At 33.6% G+C, this 18,028-nt stretch overlaps 2 protein-coding genes across 4 annotated transcripts in view; one reads left to right on the top strand and one right to left on the bottom strand.

The window, feature by feature from the left end:
• CTBS (chitobiase) overlaps positions 1-1,939 on the top strand; it is a 44,751-nt gene extending 42,812 nt beyond the window's left edge. For 2 of the 3 annotated variants that reach the window (XM_045036113.1, XM_045036114.1), the window contains 2 exons: positions 233-307; positions 972-1,939. In XM_045036113.1, coding sequence (XP_044892048.1) covers positions 233-307; positions 972-1,163 — 267 coding nt within the window. In that variant the 3' untranslated portion in view covers positions 1,164-1,939. The remainder of the gene's footprint in view (positions 1-232; positions 308-971) is intronic. The other variant, XM_023258860.2, reaches the window with a different exon arrangement.
• The window catches only part of SPATA1 (spermatogenesis associated 1), a 54,589-nt gene that overhangs the window by 4,128 nt on the left and 32,433 nt on the right, over positions 1-18,028 (bottom strand). The window contains 9 exon segments of the mRNA XM_045036112.1: positions 446-515; positions 2,449-2,479; positions 2,481-2,536; positions 3,276-3,374; positions 4,847-5,025; positions 7,877-8,002; positions 8,589-8,700; positions 13,170-13,230; positions 13,895-14,006. Of these exon segments, the coding sequence (XP_044892047.1) occupies positions 446-515; positions 2,449-2,479; positions 2,481-2,536; positions 3,276-3,374; positions 4,847-5,025; positions 7,877-8,002; positions 8,589-8,700; positions 13,170-13,230; positions 13,895-14,006 (846 nt within the window).

Below are 18,028 nucleotides of genomic sequence, written 5' to 3'. Positions count from 1 at the left end.
TACCAAGTGACTAATGTCCTGCAAAGTAGTCCTAATTCCAGTGGTGCTACCATAAATAAAATTATTACTGGCATCCATTGAGAATTGCCTTTAAAAGTTTCCCAGATGTATATAAAAATCAGCATAATTATTTAAAATCAGTTGATTCGATTTTTTATTTCCTATCTTTTCCCCCTTTCCTTTACCTTTTGCCTAGTTTTTCTGTTCCTTTTCTCTTTCTTTTATCCAATAGCTTATCTACCTTCTAGGAGAGACTGTGTTAGTACTAGAGGCAGTTGATGCTGAGGAGGACTTTAAAGGGTGGAAGGTGAGCGTAAGACCATTTTCAGATTTTCTCATCTACAAAAATGTGTGTGCATAAGTTACCCATGGAATCCACACCCGACAGGCTCTTAAAATCAAGTCTGTAAGACCTGGAAAAGGAGATATTTTCCTCACCCATTACCTTTTGATATGACTGATTCATCACAGATGAAGTCATCTGCTGAGTTCTTAATTAGGCACATTTCCAGGAACTGTAGAAGAAAAAAAAAATACATAAACTGGCTTAGAGGACCAGAGCAGTGATCCTCCTTAACTGTGTCTGCATATCAGAATTATCTAATGGAATGGCAAAACACAAAACAAATGTATGCCCTGTCATCAGCCCTGAAGATTTTTTCATGTGGTGTGGGTCCCAGTAGTTTGTATTTTTTAAAGCCACACAAGTGCTTCAGATGTACATCTTGGTTGATAATCATCAGATCAGACCAAGGAAGGAATCTTAGGGCATGAGAAGGACTTTATATAGAATATATTATGAAGTTCATTTGTTCTCTTCTGTTGTGAACTCACCACAATCATATCTAGAAAGTACCACATACAGAATCATGGAAGCAGAAAATATTGTGCCCTAAAATCTTTATTTCATTGTATCATTTTTGAGTCATTGGATTTAATATTGTGCTGAATAGTTTAATTTCTTCTTCTAGGATTCTTCTGGCCATTTGCATCAAGTGTGGTATGATAACCCTCAGAGCATTTCTTTAAAGGCAGCATACATACAAAAGCATGGCTTACGAGGCATTGGCATGTGGCACGCAAATTGTCTTGACTACTCTGGAGATGCTGTAGCCAAACAGCAAACCAAAGAAATGTGGAAAGTCTTAAACCCAAAGCTGTGACAGATGAGCATCTTTTGTTAAACTAAGATTTAGAAAAATGATCTGTATAGTTTCTTGAAGAAATGAAAATGTATACATTTTTGTCATATAATTTAGTTATATTTAAAAGCAATTAAAAGCAGATAAATGCTTTGGTTATCTAAAAACAAAGGTAAGAAGTCAACTTGCTATATTTTATTGCTGATTTTTAAAATATGTATAATTTGAATTGGAAATTATTTGCTTAGACTAGATTTTTTAAAACCTAGTCTTTGAGAAGCAGTTAGCTCTGTACTTTTTGTTCCAAAAATTTTTCTGCTTCCTGATTTCATATAGTACTCAAATTCTCTGAAAGCCTCCAGAGGAAAAAATAAAATAGAAGTCATATTTTGAATTAGTATGTTAGAACTACCTAATATTTTTTACCTAAATTATTTTTATGAGGTTATAGCAGAAACTTTCAGGAAAAACTTAGTGTTGAACATGATTCTATTAATATTCCTTCATTTATGAACATCTAATTTCTTTCCATTGTTAAATTTTTTTCTATATGTGCATTTTTCCTTTAATTTAAAGACATTGGTTTTTCAACTTTTTTCTCTGCACAAAATCTCTCTAAAAGATAATTGTTCTAAATGTAAAGAGGTCTCTGTTCTTTTCCTCAGGGCAACTGTGTTACACTTATTAAAAATCTGCATCCTTGAACTCTGGACTTACATAAATCCTGTCTTCTCTGTACATTTCACCCTCTTCCCTCATTTGGAATAAATGATGATTCAGTCACCTGTTATTGAGAATACTTCCTATTTATCCAATTATTTATGACAGAGTGAAACCAACCATTTTCCATAGTATTTGTTGAATTACTATTGTCTTTGTATTTCTAAAATTTTAAAAATTTGAATTCTTAGATACTAATCTCTATCATAGCTCTGGATGTAAATTCAATATCCCTATTTATAAACTATAATTTCTAGATTGATTTTAATCAAATACAATGAATAAATGGTCTGTATTTAAATGCAGATAGATTCTTTAAATCATTTTAATAAATATGAAATATTGCTATTAAATTTTAAGACTATTTTATAAAATATAGTACTGTAAAATGTGTAATAGACTTAAAAACTTCAACAATAACCAAATAGCTAGTGTTTTGCTTTTTTACATCTAATAGTTCCTGAAACATTTTTTGAAACCCAAATGAAAAGCGAAAAAAATATATAACTTATGATTTATATAAAGTATCGCACCAAGGAAAACAATGGTTACATTTTTTTGGCAAATAAGTTTTAAATTAACATACCCAATTGAGGCTGTACAGATGTGTTATTTTTCTTCTGTGCCAGTTCAGTTTTCAGCATGCGTAAATCTGAAACTGCTTGTTTTCTCACCTACAAAAACAATTACCTTTCAAAAATTAGCTTTCATTTTACTGTTCTAAAATTCAGAGAGTCCTAATTGAATGCTGCTAGTGAAAAGATTCTAGAACTGGGCTATTCAATACAGTAGCTACTTGCCACATATAGCTATATAAATTAACAAATTATATGAAGATTGAATATCAGTTCCTCAGTCACACAACAAGCTACATTTCAAGTGCTCAATATCCTTATGTGGCTAGTGGTTGCTGTATCTGACAGTGCAGATATGGAACATTTCCATCACTGTAGAACAATGGACAGTGCTCATTCTAGAAAGGGGTCATTATTCATGTCGTAGAGCTATTTCTGATAAAGAAATGAATTTAGAGCATTAATTATATATACATGAAAATAATCAGAATGAGAGACTTACCCTAGAATGGGTTTAAAAAAAAATTGAGCTCAGAGAGCTAAGTGGTTTGTCAGACTTGCATATATTAGAGTCATCCATAAATAAATTACTTTTAAAATATTGAGACTCTACTGATTCACAAGGTCCTTTTGCTTTAATTCTTAGTGAAATTTTACTTTGGCCTTGTTATAACAGGCATCTTTTCACAGGATTTACTTCTTGCATTTTTCTCACTCATGCTCTTGGTTAAGGTAATGACTTTAAGACAATCTGTACTATCTTTAGGCTTTTGATACCCAAAATTAAAACAATTTATTTCAAGATAAATGGTGTCTGATTAGGAGAAATGCAAATTACCTTAGCTTCCATTATGAGTTTCATTTTGTCAGTATCCAGTTTTCTCTTAAGTTGGTCAATAGCATGCTGTACCTCAGTGATCTGGATTATAAGGTAATTCTGTATGAAACAAAGACATTTAGTAAATTCATTTTTATTTATTTTTATTTTTTTAAGTTTGTTTCTTTATTTTGAGAGAGAATCTCAAGCATGCTCCATGCTGTTAATGTAGAGCCTGATGTGGGGCTTGAACTCACAAACTGTGAGATCATGACTTGAGCCAAAACCAACTAAGCCACCCAGGTGCCCCTATTTATTTTTATTTTTAATTGTCTTGCAAACTATCAAGTGATAACAAATACCAAAAAAGCAAATCATAAGAATAACCTATTGCATAAAATAAACTCATTGCTTTGGAGTAAATTAGAATTGACCTTTTTCTTATGTCTTAGGGACCACATTCTCTTCTGTTGTATTACATTTATTCATGTTTTGTAAAAATAAGTAGATATTTGTGCAAGTTGCCTTTGTGGTGCCAATTTAATGGTAAGAAATATTACTATAAAAGGAATATACTAGGTTTAAGATACTAGCAAGGCTTTTGAAATTGTCATAACAATTTATCAGCTGAATTGGATAGTATTACTTTAAAATATTTAATAATTAAATACTAGATATAAGAAAACCTATTTAATATAAGAAGCTTTTTTAGTTATTTTTGTTCAGAAAAGTTTATGAGGTATAATGGTCAACAAAAACTATTTAAAATTTTAAGCTGCCTCTGTGAAAAAAATTGTATACTGAACTTGATAAAACAAAAAAATCAGCTATGCAAGATAATTAGTATCAGCTAAGATGGATAATCCATTACTTGAGCCTATTTGAGTTTTACATTAGATTTATCTAAAATGGTAAACTTTTACTCATAGAAACAGAGAACAGATTGGTGGTTGCCAGAGGGTAGAAAATGAAGGGAAATGGGTGAAAGTGGTCAAAAGGCACAAACTTGGGGTGAAAATAAGTTCTGAGAATGTAATGTACAGCATGATAACTACAATTAACAGTATTGTATATTTGAAAATTGCTTAGGAAATAGACCTTAAAAGTTCTCGTTACAAGAAAAATAATCTGTAACTGTGAGATGATGGATGTTAACTAAATTTATTATGGTAATCATTTCATAATACATACATAAATATGTTATATACCTTACTGAGATATAATTGGTGTATAATATTAGTGTAAGACTGGAGAAAAGTTTTATATATTCTTCTTTAGGAGGCAGATAGCCCTACTTGCCATTGGCAACTCTATTGGTACCATGAGGACAAGCAGTCTTATAATGAAGCCAATGCTGAAAATAATAGGTAAGGAATGCCAGAAGCACATAGTCCCTTAAAGATCTCATTAAGCTCCTAATTGTATCCTCTCAGCACCCATTACATGAGATCATAAATTTTCTTATTGGTTAAGTCAAGTTTTTGTTACCCGTAGCCCAAAGCATTCTACCTATGATAATACTAGCAATAATAAAACATGCATTTTGAGTAGAACTTCTCTAATAGAATGTGAACACATTTAGTAATAAGTACCTTAGAGTCTGTGATGTTTGCCAAATTCTTTGGTCTCATCTTAATGTCCCTGGCTTCAAGCTGCATGAGCAGTTTTTTATAGTAAAGTTCTAAATCTTCTCGAAGTTTTGTTAAAACCTCCTCCAACGATGCTGTGATTTTCTTTGTTTCAAAGTATTTTTTCTTCCAATCATCACAGGCTACAAAAAAAGCAAGGACTATAATGTGAGTCTGACTAAAGGATTAAACTTTTCAACTCGGAAAGGACCCTTGAGTTAATTTAAACCCTTCTACTCCCCCACTCTTCCTTCCTCATATGCTGAGGAAATTAAAGCAAAGACTGAAATGTTTATTAGATAATAAAAGGATTGGCCTACAAATATAGAAAATAGTGATGAATCCAGGAACCAAACCAAGTTCTTTAAGCTTGTAATTATTTCTGAAAAATCTTGATTAAAAATACTACCTATAGAAAAATGTGTATATTTATTTTGATTACTTTTTCCATAGTCTGATTTCAAATCATAATTAAAACAATGAAGAGAAAGGTATAATATTTTTTCATCCCCTTAAATGACTTATGTTTTATAAAATAAGCTGATTCTGATTTATCACTTATTAAAATTATTCCAAATATATCCCCAAATGTATGTAGGGCAGAATTTAAGCCTGAGCCCTGTAGTTGAAAAAAATTAGAAATCAAATACTGCCAATGTAGGGAATCATTTTGACCCAATGAGATTCTAAATACAAACTTAACAGGAACACAAACTGCATGCTACTATATCAGAATATGCTTTTGCTTCTCTTTTAAAAAATTATCAAAGAAATGAAAACCCCAGATATAAAAGTTGATTTCATTAAAATTCTACAACTTTATGGGATTTTAACTCAGGATTTTAACTATTTATTTCCCTCATGTCCTATATCTAATCCCTCAGCAAGTTCTATTGGTACTACTGTAAAATACTTCCAGCATCTGGCACATTCTGTCTTCTTCAATGCTATGTCCCTAGTCAGTGCACAATCATCTTTTGAAAGTGGATTATGTTTCTAACTGGTCTCTCTGCTTCCATTCCTGCCCCTCTATGGGCTATTCCATACAGCAGTCATTCTGATGTTCTAAAAATATTTTTAAAGTCCTATACATCTCTCAAAATCCTCCAATGGCTTCTCATCTTAGAATAGAACCTAAACTCCTTAAATTGGCCTGTCTGTTCCTTGGTGAGCTTTTGATTTTATCTTCCTCTACATTCCTCCATATTAAGTTCCAGCCACACTGGCCTTATTTCAGCTCCTCAATACTCCAAGTTCACTTCCATCTCTGGACCTTGACATTTTAGTGTTCCTTCTGTTTGGACTGGTTTTTGTTTTTGTTTTTTTTCCTCTTATCTCTTTAGATGCCTGCCTCCTTATTAATCACATCTTAATGATATCTCCTCAGTGATGCCTTCTTTGAAAATTCAAGCTAAAACATTTTTTTCTGCTCCATCACTCTTTGCTCTTTTAAAGGGACTTTTGAGCTCTAATCAGGAGCTGATATTGTCTTATTTGTTTACATCTATCTCCTTGCATTAGAAGAAAGCTCCTTAAGGGCAGGGCCATGTTCATCTTGTTTACTGTATCCTCAGCATTTAAAACAATGCAAGGAATTGATGCACATAGTAGGCTTCCTACGTATTTGATAGCTGATACATGCCTTTTATCTTGAAACATTCCTGTTGAAATAGAAAGTAATCATTCTCATTTTAAATGTTTAGTTTTGAGAGCAAGAGAGCACATAACCAGGGGAGGGGGCAAAAAGAGAAAGAGATACAGAATCTGAAGCAGGCTCCAGGCTCTGAGCTGCCAGCACAGAGTCTGACGCGGGGATTTGAACCCAGGAGCCATGAGATCATGACCTAAGCCAAAGTTTGACACTTAACCAACTGAGCCACCTAGGCACCCCTGATATTCTCATTTTATAAACAGAAAAAGGAAGACACAAAGAGGAGAAATAACTTGTCTACATAAATCACTGATCTGGTATTAGAATCCTGGTCCTGTGATTTCTAGTCCATTACTCAAATTTGTCTGATAAAATCACTTTTAACAGTACGACAAAAACTTAGTCATTGCCATCATTTCCAGGATACCAGTTAATAAGGTAGAACCTGCAGAAATACCTCCTGACATTGCCTATAACATTCAGTCAGTTCTAACACTGAAGTAATAATTTTGCTGTAAATTGAGAATCCTACAACCAGTTAATTCCATATATACCTTTTATTCATATAATCCTCCAATACCACCCAAAATGCAGTCTTCTCAAATCCTTTAACATCTCTCTACCCTGGCTTGTTTTTCCATTTCTACCTAGTCCTAGTAACACTTGTTTCTAATTCTGTTGCAGGAAAACTACCTATTTTTCTACTTAATTTCTCTTATTCATTCATTCATTCATTCATTCATTCATTCATTCAGTTTGGCAAAACAGACACACATACCACAAAATTAAGCATGTAGAGAAGACTAAGGGATTCAGGGGATGATTCTAGAGTAATATCTAAGCTGAGATTGAATGATTAGTAGGAACTAGCCAGGTAAACTGGGAAGGGGTGGGTAGAAGGAAAAGGAGATGTAGATGGCAGAGGGAAAGCATGTCTGAAAGCCTACAGCCAAGAGGAGGCACACTTCAGATTTAAGCATATTTAACAGTTTTCTGGGAAGCCTTTCTTGATCTCTTCCATCTAATTTAGGTGTTCTTCTTCTGTACTCCTGTGCATACAATTCTGTAATTCCTTTATCATAGCATCATCAGGATGTATTATTACTGTTTTCTTATCATTTCCCCAATGGACTATAAGCTCTTTGAGGGCAGAGACAAAATTGTGTCTGCCTATTATCTCCTCAGCCCCTAGAACAGTGGCTAAGTTCAGCAGACAATACATACTTATTTAGTAAATGAATAAAGGAATGTTATAAAAAAATTTGAACTTAAATTTTAAAAAACCTTATGTAAAGTATGTTAATTAATGATAAAATAGTGATAAAAGATGTAATAAATTTTACCGTGACATTGCTTCAACTTGCTTTGCTCAAATAGTTTTTCAACTTTTTTAATTAGTTCTTCTCTAATTCTTTCCAGATATCTTCTTTCTTTCTTTACTTGTTTCAGTTGTTCAATAATCTTCTCTCCTAAAGGATTATAACCCGTCAATGTCCAAAAGCTAAAAGTTAGGAGTGTAAAACTTAAAAGTGCTTAAAATAGCAAGAATAAATTTTACCCGCAAATAATATTACTGATTAAATATATGCAGTAATTAACATATAATTCACATTCTTTAAAATAATTTAACATTTTTGTGGTAAAATACACATAATAAAATTTACAGTTTTAACCTCTTTTAAATGTACAGTTCAGTGGCATTATGTACTTTTATGATGCTGTACAACCATCACCACTGTCCATCTCTAGAACTTTTTTATCTTCCGAAATTAAAACTCAGTACCTATTAGACAATAATTCCCCATTAATATTTTTTTATTAAAAAAATTTTTGTTTTTTAAATCTTCATTCACTTTTGAGAGAGAGACAGAGCACGAGCAGGGGAGGAGCAGAGACACAGCGAGACACAGAATCTGAAGCAGGCTCCAGGCCCTGAGCTGGCAGCACAGAGCCCGACACAGGGTGCTCAACCGACTGAGCCACCCAGGTGTCCCTCCATTAATATTTAACTTTACCTCACAGAGTTATTTGTACTTACGGTATCATCATACTTACTTTCAATCTGTAATAAAGAGATATCAGTTATTACTGGAGAAAGAGCAGGTTGACAAGGAAGTGAAGGAAAATCAATAAGATCTGGTAGGGTGATGCACTCTTTCTTACTTATCTGTAAGCAAACATGAAAACCAGTAAGATCTGGTAGAATAACACATTTTTCACCTGTCTGTAAGCATGTGATAATGTACAACAGCAATGGATTTTTTTTTTTTTTTACTTATATGGTGACAAAATCCCAAATCTGTATTTATAACTATAGATTCTCTCTTGTGCTTCAACTTCTCTATTCCACTATTACTTGGACATTATACACAGGTACTTCAAACTTAAAAGAAAAAAAAATCCATTATTACTTTGTAAACATGATTTCTTTCCAAGATTTCTTATAACTTTAATATTTTTCTAAGATTACTATTGATTTTTTTTTTATCTTGAGCCAATTTTGATAACTTATGTCTGCTTAGAAAATAAGAAAATTTATTGCATTTTCAAAATTTAGCATATATTTTATTGGCTCTGTATTTGTGTTTGTGTCACTTTTATCTTTCTTAACTTTTGTGTTTCTACCCTTTTATGATAAACTACCTCGAGCCTTACCAATGTGGATGTCTCTCCCACCATCACTTCATAGATCTTGAGTTGTTTTCAATTCTGCTAGTTTTTTTACCTCTGAGTTATTAGTGTCTCCTTCTATCTTCATTAAGCCCTTACTCCTTTGTTTTACTGTTCTTTTTCTGGTTTTTAATGTTATGTTACATTATTAACTTATAAGTTCAGTCTCCTACAGAATAATGGCAACCACCTAAATTACAATCTCTCTACATATCCTTCCAATTGCTATAAAAAGAGAGCAAATAATACCCATAACTTATGTCTACAGCATAAGTAGGACACAAAATCCGTTAATCTACATATACTTTAATTTGCATATAACTGGGGAAATAAACACCCTAGACCAGCAGAGTGTGCTCAGGAGCCCACCTCCAAGCAGATGTGGACTGCTTAAGCATTAGAGGCCACTATACAAAGATAACACAATAAACATCAACCATGATTTAGTCTGGAAGGAGGGGGTTCCACATGCATAGGAGAAATCCTGAGAGTAAGGATAAAATCTTGTAAATCAGAGCACTTTTGATGAGGAGGCCAAATGAAAGGGGATTATAAAATGTAGGGGGCCTGAGTGGTAATTATGGGAAGACAGCTTTGAAGAGAGGAAAATACTTTGGAAGAGATATTCCCTCAGGGATAGCTGGTAAGAGAAAAGAAGAAAGTGGCCAAGATAACAGCTCTGCTGAATTAAATTAGTAGAAAAGAATTCAAAGAAAACAGACCCCAAAAGCCCCATTTATTTAAAAATAAATAAATAACTGCATTTCACTATATGAACAGAAGAGGGAGCATCCAACCTAAGAAGCAAAAGAAACCACCAACACAGGGCTCCCTGTTCCTCTATAAAAATAAGTTATTAAACAGAAAAATTAACACAAATAAACATGAACAATATCTACAAATTATTCAAGCATCCACACAAATTTACATTTTAAAAAAACCTTCACAATTGAGAACTAAAACCAGACAGCCATGAAGCAGAGAAAAACTTAAACAATACTTCCAACACAGATTAAATATAAATAAACATTTGCAGATACCACAGACACAATAAATCAAGAATTTTAAAACTCAGAATAAAAATGGAAAAACAGGAAGATGTGAAATGGAAGTTGGCTAAAGTGAAGAAAGAAATTAAAAAACAAAATTGTCTCAGAAATGAATAAATTAGCAAGTACCCAAGAAGCAACAAATATGACCAAAAATACAGTAAGGATAGTGGAGAATACAAATAAAAGATGCAAAGGAAATGAAACATAAAAAAAAAGTGAAATAGATCAGAGAAAAGATAGCACATATAAAAGGTAAAGAAAAAATGAAACAATAGATCTGCTACCAAAATTATTTTCTGAAATTATAATTTTAGGAAATGCTCTTGAAATATGTCTGGATTTTCATACTGCAAGGATCCACTGTGTATCCAGAAAAACCTGATCTAGAATTCTGAGCTAAGATTCAGCCCGGTAAAACTAGTACACGTTAAATGAATCCTCTGGCCTTCCAGACAAATATACCCAAGCTAGTTTACAAAGAAAAGAAAACCAGGCATCACACTTTTTAACAGTAACATAACATCAGTAACATCAGTAGAGCAACATTTTAAAGAAACTCAAGGGAAAAAAAGATGTAAGCCAAGGATGTGACATCCAATCAAGCTATCCTTCAGGTATCAAAACTTTAGACAATGATGAACAAATTTTGTAAAGAGCCAGAGAATAAATAATTTAGGCTTTGTGGGCCACATATTGTCTCTGTCATGATTCTTTTCCTTAAATTCCTTAAAAATGTAAAAAAGCACCTGGGTGGCTTAGTCAGTTAAGCATCTGACTTCAGCACAGGTCATAATCTCACAGTTCGTGGGTTCGAGCCCTGCATCAGGCTCTGTGCTGACAGCTCAGAGCCTGGAACCTGCTTCAGATTCTGTGTCTCCCTCTCTCTCTGCCCCTCCCCCACTTGTTCTTTCTCTCTCTCAAAAATAAAATAAAATAAAAAAATATTTGTAGGTCCAAGGCCTTACAAAATAGTCTGCAGGCCCTAGTTTGCTGATCTCTGCTCTAGACAAAGTTTTAAATGTGGAAGAAGAGAATATTGTAGCTAGGAGCTTTTTCTAAATTGAACTTAATCCAACCAAGAGATGATTGAAAAGTCTTCTGTAAAAGAACTAGCAGTGTGTTGAACATATTTAATTACAGATCTGAGACTAAAACAAAGGTGAGAGGTTAAGTCTAGAAGTATGGCATATAAATGTTATATGCTCTGACAAAATAGAAGTAACACAACTTAAAATACATTAGAGAAGAAAGATTTTTTTGATTACCCTGAATAGGACAGATCAGTGGATAGTTTTAGAGGTAACAAATGAAAAGCAGAAGCATAAATTTTAAAAAACGGGAAAAGAACACTAGTATACTAACATAAATGTATTAGTCTAAACACTAGAACAAAAATACAACCTTCCTAAAACACGAGGAGAGGGGAAAAGTACAAATAAACCACATAGTAACTCACAGTAACTGTAACATAAAATGACAAATCTTAAACACATCAGTACTATCAATAACATAAGTTGACATAATTCATCTACTAAATAAAAAATATTTTCACACACTCTCACAAAACAAAACCCAACTCTATCTGGGCTATATGTAAAAGACATATCTAAAACAAAGCAATTCAGAAAGGCTGGGGGGAAAAAGTGTGAAGGAAGATGAGGGTATATCAAATAAATGTATGCAAAAACAAAGTACAGGTTAGTATCTTGATATGCAATAAAGGAGGATTCAGACCAAAAAAAGCACTTAAGGAGTCAAAAAAAGGATACTTCATAGCACAAAAGTGATATTAGTATTCACATAAGAACAACTTTGCGCCAAGTAACACATAGAAATCTAAACAAACCAGAAACCACAGGAGATACAGGGATAAACAGTAACACACTAATAATAGGAGATGCCAATACACCATTGCTATATATGCAATATACACAGCTACCTAGCAAGAGAATGTGGGAAAAAATAAGGATAAGAAATACTAAGCAAGGTATTCAGCAAGGTAGACTATAGGCACAGAGTAGGGGAAGATACTTGCAACATAAATAAGCATCAAATATCTCTAGAGTATATTAAAAACTTATACAAATCAGAAACATATGACAACCCAAAAGAAACACTTGAAAATGCACTTCCAAAAAAAGTTACCAAACTGAAGTCCATAAAAATATTAAAACATGATCAACTTTATGGGTAACCTGGGAAATTAAAATTCAAACCACAAATAGCAGTAAGCATCCACTAGACTGACAAAAATTTTTAAGCATGAAGATAGCATATTTTATTAATATCTAGATTTTATTAAAATCTAGCATATTTTATTAATATCTAATTGTCCTATTACGATAGGACAATTATTGCTGAAGATGGTGTGCCTTTTGCTCTGAAACCCAAGAGCTCTGAGCTGTGATTCGCCTACAGGACATGACTCAGACTGCACTCAGTACTCCAGCACTTGATCAGCTGGACATTAAAACACAAGTGGCAACATTGTTTGCAATGTCTCTCAGATCACCTTGTGAGCCTTCACTTCCTTTGGGCCCAAAGTTGGCGGTCTTTTGGATTACTTGATTCAAAAAAAAAAAAAAAGACTGGAGCAGTACATCCAAATGTGGCAAATCTCTCTCCAAATTCCAAAGAGGTCCATCAAGTGACTCATTCTCAGTGATAAATGGGGCAAGATATAAAAACCTGGCTTTCACTTTAGGACATACCTCAATATGTCCTATCCATACCACAGTATACACAAAGATTTCACTGAATTGGTAGGCTCCTGAATTTTTTTTGAGGCTTATCTCCCATCCTCTCACCTCTAAGGTTAGAAAACTTAGACATTTTAAGCTGCAGTTTTGTTTCAATTTCAGTATAAATATTATGTTGCAATACCCCATTTAAACAAAAAATATTTAAATCATACCTGACTGTTCTCTGTTCTAATGGTATTAACTCTATCATCTTCATTTTTCCAAAGAAACAGACTTAAAGGGAATGACAAATTTTAAAGTCATATTAAAAAATGATTCCATGAATATTAGCTTTTCACATTTTATCTTATTTGACATTCTGTAAACACAAATGTAACATTAAAGCCTCAAAAAGCCTGAGAACATTATATTTCAAGCTCATAAACTACATTTAGTATGAGTACTAGCTAAACTCAAATCACATTATAATAGCTATAGCAAAGTAACATAAAAATTTTGGAAACACATTTTGTTTGTAATTCTTTTGTGAATGATTGTTTATAAAATCCCTTCTATTAATTTCAAAAGACTGTATGGAAAACTGTTGCCTTAAGTACTGTAATTCTCCATGAAATGATACCATGTGAAACTCAAGCATACTGATTAGTTTCCCCATAACCAAGAATCTAAGTGAGGTAGAACAACTAATTCTAAGAAAGGCAAAGACAAATTTTCTGTCAGTAAGCTGCTCCTGATGACATAAGAATTATAATAGAAATAAATTTAAGCAACAATTATTCCTCATTATTAAAGATTAGAATCAAGGTAATTTTAATTAAAAATCACTAATTTCACTCATATATTTGTTGTAATTAGAAGTCCTTGTAACAGTACCCTGGTTATCTCATTCTTTATAGTTTAGATTATGACATGTAGAATCAACATCTATACTAGTTACCTTTTTTTGTTTCTTAAATCACTATTTGATTCTTCTGATGATCCTGGCACTTCAGAATTTCCAATTTGATTTTTTCCAGTTTGGTTTCCTTTTGGAGTGGCTTTTCCCCCTGCTGATGGTCATGTTCATCCATGGCAAATAAAGTTAATAATATTAAGAAAATAGTAAAATAAAATTTTATACAAATATGTATATATATGGACATACTCTTATCTTGTCCTGTGTCCTTTTCCATGAACTCTACTACACATTATATAAGGCAACAGTTTCCAAAGTAAATTTCATAAAACAGTTTATGTGAAAGGAGAATTCTTTGTGTCAATTCAGTTTGAGGAAAAGAAAGGATTAAGAAACCCTACCAGGAAAACAATCACACACCCCCTTGTAGGATTTCTCTGTTTTTATGTACAATGTGAATCTACAAGATGGGGGTAAGTTAGGTTTTACTTAAACTTAATTGTCTTTAGAAAGCTTTGGCCAAAAGCATCTTTTGAAATTGTATTGAGGAAACTTCTCTGGAAAAGGCTGGTGTAAATACAGAGCATATAATGTCATTTGTTATTTCACATACATTTCTATTTATAAAACCTCCCTTCATTTTAACAGAATTTCCCTATATAGGAAAACTATACAATGTCTTTAAAATGTTAACATTAATGTTCTATATGATCTATATGAACAAAAGATCCATGAACCTCACAATATTAATGCAGATATTTTTCCTTTGGATAAATCAAATTTTTTCATTTTGAAAAAATTAATGAGTCATGTTAATATTTTTTTTTAATTTTTTTTTTCAACGTTTATTTATTTTTGGGACAGAGAGAGACAGAGCATGAATGGGGGAGGGGCAGAGAGAGAGGGAGACACAGAATCGGAAACAGGCTCCAGGCTCTGAGCCATCAGCCCAGAGCCCGACGCGGGGCTCGAACTCACGGACCACGAGATCGTGACCTGGCTGAAGTCGGATGCTTAACCGACTGCGCCACCCAGGCGCCCCAAGTCATGTTAATATTTGAAAAACCATTTTACAAGAGTTGCCACAGAATTTTGCAACCTGAAGCCTGTACTGGTTTAATTTTAGTCTAGCTGCTATATTTCCCAGCTGGTATATTTTAAATAGTCTTTTAAAGACAATAAACAGGGATTTTCTAAAGGATATATTCAATGCAAAATGAACAAAAACCAGATGTATCAGCTGCTTAAAGGTTAATAATAAAATACTACTCCCCCCCCCCACCAAAGAAAGAAAAAACAATGAAAAATTCATTAGATTCTAAGTAATTTTGATAGGGATCTGGCACATGTATCTCATTCACAGTAACAGTCTAGAGCATGATGTACCGCACCATTCATACCTATGCAGTTTAATAACATAAAGAAAGCAGGCCTATTCACTTTTGAAAAAAATCATAATAGTGTCTTGAGAGCCACAGTAATATATGCATAAAATGTTATAGATTCACAGAAAGGGATATGATAACTGTGAAACTATGTTTTGAACTATGAGATGTTTGCCTGGCAAAGAAGAGAGCAAGAAGAATTTAAGCAAAGAAAATGGCATTTGCAAAATACACAGTACAAATATATGCAGCATTTTTGGCAATAGTGAAAAGTTCAGTGTGACTCTTGCATGGTGTTGTAAATAAAGCATGGGCTTTAGTCAAACACACAGGAGTTCAAGTCTTGGCACTGTCACAGCAGGTGTGACCTCAGCTAAGTTATTTTTTTAACCTACGTTTCCTTATCTCTAAAATGGCACGGTGCATGGAAAGCACGCAGCACAGAACCCAATCCTTAGTGTCTTGACTTCAAGTTCTGATTTCTGTTCCACTGTATTTCATATTTCAGATCTTTATCACCTCAATCTATTCTCCATAGTGCCACCTAAGTGGTTTTGCTAGAATTGAAATCCAATCATGTTACTCCTATTAAAACAAAGCAGGAAAGAATACCCACTGGAGAAAAGACAGTCTCTGCAACAAATGGTGTCGGGAACATGCAAAAGATGTAACATGGTACATGGTAACATGCAAAAGAATGAAACTGGACCACTTTCTTACACCATACACAAAAATCGATTCAAATTGGATGAAAGACCTAAATGTGAGACAAGAGAAACAAACCCTAGAGGAGAACACAGGTAGCAACTTCTTCCGACATGAGCCATAGCAGTAACTTACTAGATACATCTCTGGAGGCAAGGGAAAAATGAACTATTGGGACTTCATGAAGATAAAAAGTTTCTGCACAGCGAAACAATCAACAAAACTAAAAGGCAGCCAACAGAATGGGAGAAGATATTTGCAAATGACATATCTTTTTTTAATCAAAAAATGTTTTTAAGCTTTATTTTTGAGAGAGAGAGAGAGAGAGAGCGAGAGAGAGAGAGAGAGAGAGAGAGAGAGCGCATGAGTGGGGGAGGAGCAGGGAGAGGGAGACACAGAATGTGAAGCAGGGCTCAAACCCACAAACCACAGGATCATGACCTGAGCTGAAGTCAGATGCTTACCCGACTGAGCCACCCAGGTGCCCCTGCAAATGACATATCTGATGAAGGGTTAGTATCCAAAATCTATAAAGAACTTATCAAATTCAACACTCAAAAAACAAATAATCCAGTTAAGAAATGGGCAGAAGACATGGATAGACATTTTTCCAAAGAAGACAGATGGGTAACAGACACATGAAAAGATGTTCAACATCGCTCATTATCAGGGAAATACAAATCAAAACTACAATGAGACATCACCTCACACTTGTCAGAATGCCTAAAATTAACAACACAGAAACAACAGATGTTTTCGAGGATGCAGAAAAAGGGGAATACTCTGACCCTGTTGATGGGAATGCAAACTGGTGCAGCCACTCTGGAAGGTGGTATAGAGGTTCCTCAAAGAGTTAAAAATAGAACTGCCCTATGATCCAGCAATTGCACCACTAGGTATTTACCCAAAGGACACATGCACCTCAATGTTTACTGCAGAATTATCAACAATACCCAAATTATGGAAAGAGCCCAAATGTCCATCAACTGATGAATAGAGAAAGATGTTGTGGTATATATATACAATGAAATATTACTCAGCCATAAAAAATGAAATTTTGCTATTTGTGATGATGTGGTTGGAGCTGGAGTGAATTATGCTAAGAGAAATAAGTCAGAGAAAGACAAATACTGTATGATCTCACTCATATGTGGAATTTAAAAAATGAAACAGATAAACACAGGGGTAAAAGAGAGAGGCAAACCATAAAAATCTTAACTATGGAGAACAAACTGAGGGTTACTGGAGGGGTGTTGGGTGGGAAATGGGCTAAAAGGGTGATGGCCATTAAGGAGGGCACTTGTGATGAGCACTGGATGTTATATGTAAGTGATGAATCACTAAATTCTACTCCTGAAACTAATAATTACACTATATATTAACTAACTAGAATTTAAATAAAAACTTGAAACAAATGAAGTTAATATGGCTTCCCATTGCTTAAACATTCCTTAGTTTTGGAACCAAGGCTCTTGCAGTTCAAGTTTCTACCTACTTCTCCAGTTGTACTTCATGGTACTTCTTCCTCCCCTTTATCCATAAACTATAATAATTATAATAATAATAAGAATAGTATTACTACTAATAACAGCTAAAAGTTACTGAACCAATTACCATATTAAGCAAATCCTGAAAGCCCCATTCATATCATGATCTATGTGAAGGAAGCCTTCTGGAATTAGGCAGTGAACAATCTGCATGGCCAAACATTTGCAACCCTGGGTTTGAAGTCTGAATATAAAGGGTTCTCAATGCCATCTTAAAGAACTTGGGCCTTAAGTAGTAATCAACGAGTCTTCCAAAGGTTTTTAAGCAGAGAGATAAATAATCCAGCTTGTAACAACAAGAATGATGCTGACTGCACTCTGCAGAATAGACTGGAAAGCAGATTATAAGCAAGGGGGCTACAATATGGTTTTTAAGGTTCCTTTATATATATATATATATATATATATATAGTCTCTCTCTCTCTCTCTCTCTCTCTCTCTCTCTCTCTCTATATATATATATATATATATATATATATATATATATATATATTAGTCTACAGTAAGGATTATTTCAAAGCTTAAACAACTGGAAGAGT

The sequence above is a fragment of the Felis catus genome, chromosome C1 (genome assembly GCF_018350175.1).
Source record: "Felis catus isolate Fca126 chromosome C1, F.catus_Fca126_mat1.0, whole genome shotgun sequence".
NCBI lineage: Eukaryota > Metazoa > Chordata > Mammalia > Carnivora > Felidae > Felis > Felis catus.
The sequence above is the reverse complement of the archived record's forward strand: the minus strand, read 5'-3'. Positions and strand labels throughout refer to the sequence as shown.